Source organism: Montipora capricornis, chromosome 14 (genome assembly GCF_036669925.1).
Source record: "Montipora capricornis isolate CH-2021 chromosome 14, ASM3666992v2, whole genome shotgun sequence".
Classification (NCBI taxonomy): domain Eukaryota; kingdom Metazoa; phylum Cnidaria; class Anthozoa; order Scleractinia; family Acroporidae; genus Montipora; species Montipora capricornis.
Genome location: NC_090896.1, coordinates 12,063,734 through 12,067,804, shown reverse-complemented (window position 1 = coordinate 12,067,804; position 4,071 = coordinate 12,063,734). Strand labels below are relative to the sequence as shown.

Genomic DNA, 4,071 nt, shown 5'->3' with positions numbered 1-4,071 from the left:
GCAGACTCCAATCTTCTTCAAGATATGCAACGTTATGCTTTTTCACCTGGGCAAGCGGGTCGTCCACTATGTGTTTATGGAGACCCCACCTACCCATTGAGGATGCACCTCCAGACCCCTTTTAGAAACATGATACTCACTCCACAGATGGTAAATTTTAATAAGGCTATGAGCTCTGTGAGAGTTTCTGTAGAATGGCTATTTGGAGACATAGTTGAGTTCTTCAAGTTTGTAGATTTCAAAAAGAACCTCAAGATTGGACTTTCCTCAATAGGAAAGATGTACATTGTTTGTGCCATATTAAGAAATGCATTAACATGTTTATATGGCAACACAACCTCCCAATTTTTTGGGCTGGATCCACCCACCTTGTAAGAATACTTTGCTTAATTCTATGGAGGATAAGGACTTGCAACTCCTTAAAGAATATTCATACATTCTGCTGTGTTGGTTGATGGGATTGGGGGTGGGGAGGAGGATAATATCCTTTCTCATGTTTGACCCCAGGGGTACTTTAAAATAAAGGTTACAGAGAGCTACATGTTGGTGCTAATGAAGTCATATTGTACTACCCCTTAAATAAGTATATATTTTCCAAATACTTTTGGTTTGAATTTTAAAATGACCTCCCCTCCTCCCGCAAAAAGGCTAAAATCTTGCTGTTGCCACAAAAAAAAAAACAAATATGCAACCAAAGCAATCATGAAAATCGAATATTTCGAACTTAATAAATGGTTTGCTCCTCCCTGTGCCTTTTACATTTCCATGTACCCCCTCTGCCTAGGTAGGGGGGCTTGTTACCCCCTATGTTTTATAAGCCATGCCCAATATCCAGATCCAAAATTATTTTAAGTAATCCTCATCTATTAGTCATTACCAGGTCAAGAATAAAACTAATTGGCCATTTCAGTTTTTGCAATAAATTTGCCATCTGCACAGGCCAAGAATCAGTGTGTATTTTTCCTAAGAGAGACTGTCACTAAAGAGAGAAGGATCACCTTAGAGATCACTGGTGTAATTATATACCAGTACTAACAACTACAGAAGACTGGTACACCAGGGCATTTTACCATGGTCGTTCCAAATGCTTACTTTTGAACATGAACTCTGTAATTATCTCAAACCAATAAAGAACAACAAACAATGGTGCTTTGCTCTGAGCATGATGATATGTTGTGGTTAAATTTTATCCTTGGTTCAATATTGTGTATCGTAACATATGAAAATGAGTGTGAAACAAAGAAAAAAGACAAATCGAAAGAAGGATAAAATTGAACCACTACAAATACTTAGCATATCAACTTAACCTAAACTTAAGATGTTTTTATTCTGTCTACTTCTTCTTGGCAAGCTCTTGCAGCACAGCCACTAGTGCCTGGTTCTGTTGTTGTTGTTGCTGCATTATAGTCATTTGCATCTGGCTTAGCTGTTGAAACTGCCGATGTTGCTGCTGCTGGAGGTTAGTAAACATTTTTTGCTGCTGCTCCTTTTGATGGATCAGTTGCTGTGTCATTTCCTCTTGCCGCTTTACCTGGGCACACTGCTCCTGTTTTTTTAGTTCTAACTCTTCTTGCCTAATTTTGAATTCTTTTTCCGATTTCTCCTTCAGATATACTATGGTCTCTGCTCCAGATCTCCTTGCTCTTTTCTCCTTTTTTTCAGGCTCTTCACTAACATCATCACCGACCACTCTTTTTCGTGTTTCTCCAACTTTCTCCAAAGCCTTGGCTCTCATATCCTCTGCTTGCTTTTTCTCTTTCTCTGCATTGGCTTTTTTACCCTCTGATATCATTTGCTGATCTCTTTCTGCAGCCTCGGCTTTCTCACATATTTCTTCAATTGCTGCATCAAACTCTGAGGGCTCATCAACTGCTACTCCACTGGCCTTGCTTTCTTCTGCAACCTTTCTTTTGTGTTTCTTTATTAGAACAAGGTTTACACGGTCTCTTATAGACCTCTCAGAAACTGAGAAACGGGGCTCAGACACTGCATTCAGGTTTAAGGCAATTTCTTCCCACAGTTTCGCTCTCTCCCTGCTTCCCTTTGGCTGGCTATACGGATCAACAGTTAGCACTTCTCTTACTAAAAGAAGATCGTGATCTTTCGTCCAGTACATAGGAGTAGTCGACCTTAAACATAAACAAAGTAGATTCAACTCCCAGTAAATAGCAGCTGACAAAACACACTTATCATAGGGTCACCTCTCCACTTTAGAAAAAGTAATAACCTGCAGAATACAGGACAACTTTTCATGGTTTAATAACCACTTCAGTTGGTTTAATTCACACAGAAAACGAGCCACGAAACCTCTAAAATAAAATTGTATAACCTTCTTTAAATTGTCCCTTTCTGTAAAAATGCATACTAGCTAATTAAATGCTATCATCCGCTGATGATAAAGCGGCTGCAGTCTCCAAACGTCAAGATATTTGCGTCTTTATTTTGAAAGTGCATTGGATTATTTTCACCTTTACAATCTCGAACATATTTACAAGCGTTACACAGTCAAACATTTTAAAGTTTTTGTTGCACTAAATGCAGATTGTCCAGTTAAACGAACCACTGGATTCGCCTTCAAAAGAGGCTGTGCTGTTGTGATGTTGAACCTAAAAATACGTTGCATAACCTAAACATACAGTATTTCATAATCCTACAAAGTAAATTGAAGGATATTCTCGGTAGGTGTTTGTCGACTCGCGCGACAAAATTCTTCAAAATTGTGCTGGCAGATAAAAAAACCAAACGGCTACATAAGTTGTAGTGCTGTCTGCCCTTTTAAATCTTTTAAGAATATCTTGCTTGTCAAACTTTTTGACTTTTGAGGGATTCTGGTCGGCGAATTTTCGATTGGTATCAGTGTGAGCCAAGCTTATTTACATTACAATTCTTACTCACATGTTCGTCAAATGGTGTCGGTCTCAGCGTCCCGACGTTTCTGTTTAAAAACAAACCATAAAATTAAAGAATAATCTCACTTTATGAAAGAAAAAAGTGACGAAAGTTATTTGAAATTGTCTCCCGGGAATATTTAACGTTTAGACGGCAGAGAAGGCGAAATAGAATACTCACGTTTTCAGCCAACGTCAAAGTGACTCGTTTCACGTCGGGGCCAAATGCAGAACATCAAACGTTTTCCCGCCAGTCATGCGCAGATGATTATTTGGATTTTCCCTGAGAGCCTGAGGTCCCTGTCACCGTCCCCGTTCTCGTTGCTTAAAGTCCCTAATATCTCCGAGTATTTACCCTCCCAACCATGATACAACACAGAAGACAGACCACAACACCGGGAACTACATGCCCTACTCTTTGCGACAAGTGTGCGGGTTCTTTTACGTCCCACAGGATTATGAACATTGAAGAGTTGTGAGACGGGACCTCCGGCTTATCGTCCTTATCCGAGAAGACTAGAGAGTCTAACCATTTGCAGATGTAATTACAAAGGCAGCACTTTCTCCTCAGTTATTTAAAAACCCTGAGTGTTGGTCCGGCCGGAGTTGAACTCACGACCTGCCGCGTGACAGCCCGGTGCTCAACCAACTGAGCCACCGGTGCGCGGTTTAAGAAAAAAGGTTTTACACAATTACAAAAGACTTGATTGTGATTCAAACAATCTCTCATATGAAAAGATATTTTTACAATGACTGCAAAATTCTCGCACACTTGTTGGCTAATTTTAATTGTCACAAACATTTCACAAGTATTTGACAATAGTTTTGCTTTTGTAATAACCAGACAGACACAGAAATTTATAATTTATGCAAAATTGACGTGATATTGGTGGCGTATGCTTTTTTGTTATTGTAAAAAACAAATTGATGACAGTTTTTCATGCATCTGTCCTGTTATTGACAATGAATTTTGTTATTGATCACGAATTTTGTCATAACATTGTCAAAGTAGTCTGCGGATCCACTCAGCTATCGCCTCATGGATCCATAGCTACTATGACAATGTTATGACGAAATTCATGATCAATAACAGGACAGACGCATGAAAAACTGACATCAATTTGTTAATTTGACATTAAAATAGATAAAAAAGTTTGCAAAAGGTGAAATTGAATACTATCTT

At 38.9% G+C, this 4,071-nt stretch overlaps 1 protein-coding gene and 1 pseudogene across 1 annotated transcript; one reads left to right on the top strand and one right to left on the bottom strand.

The window, feature by feature from the left end:
- Window positions 1–375, top strand: part of LOC138031396 (uncharacterized) — a 3,953-nt pseudogene extending 3,578 nt beyond the window's left edge.
- Window positions 376–1,333: 958 nt separating this feature from the next.
- LOC138031395 (uncharacterized) lies at window positions 1,334–1,792 on the bottom strand. The gene has a single exon (XM_068879098.1). It carries the CDS (start codon window positions 1,790–1,792, stop codon window positions 1,334–1,336), a length of 459 nt encoding a protein of 152 aa, XP_068735199.1.
- Window positions 1,793–4,071: the final 2,279 nt, after the last annotated feature.

What these genes read in the sequence shown, in the direction of transcription:
- LOC138031395 (XM_068879098.1), bottom strand. Translation starts at nt 1,792, where the DNA reads ATGATATCAGAGGGTAAAAAAGCCAATGCAGAGAAAGAGAAAAAGCAA.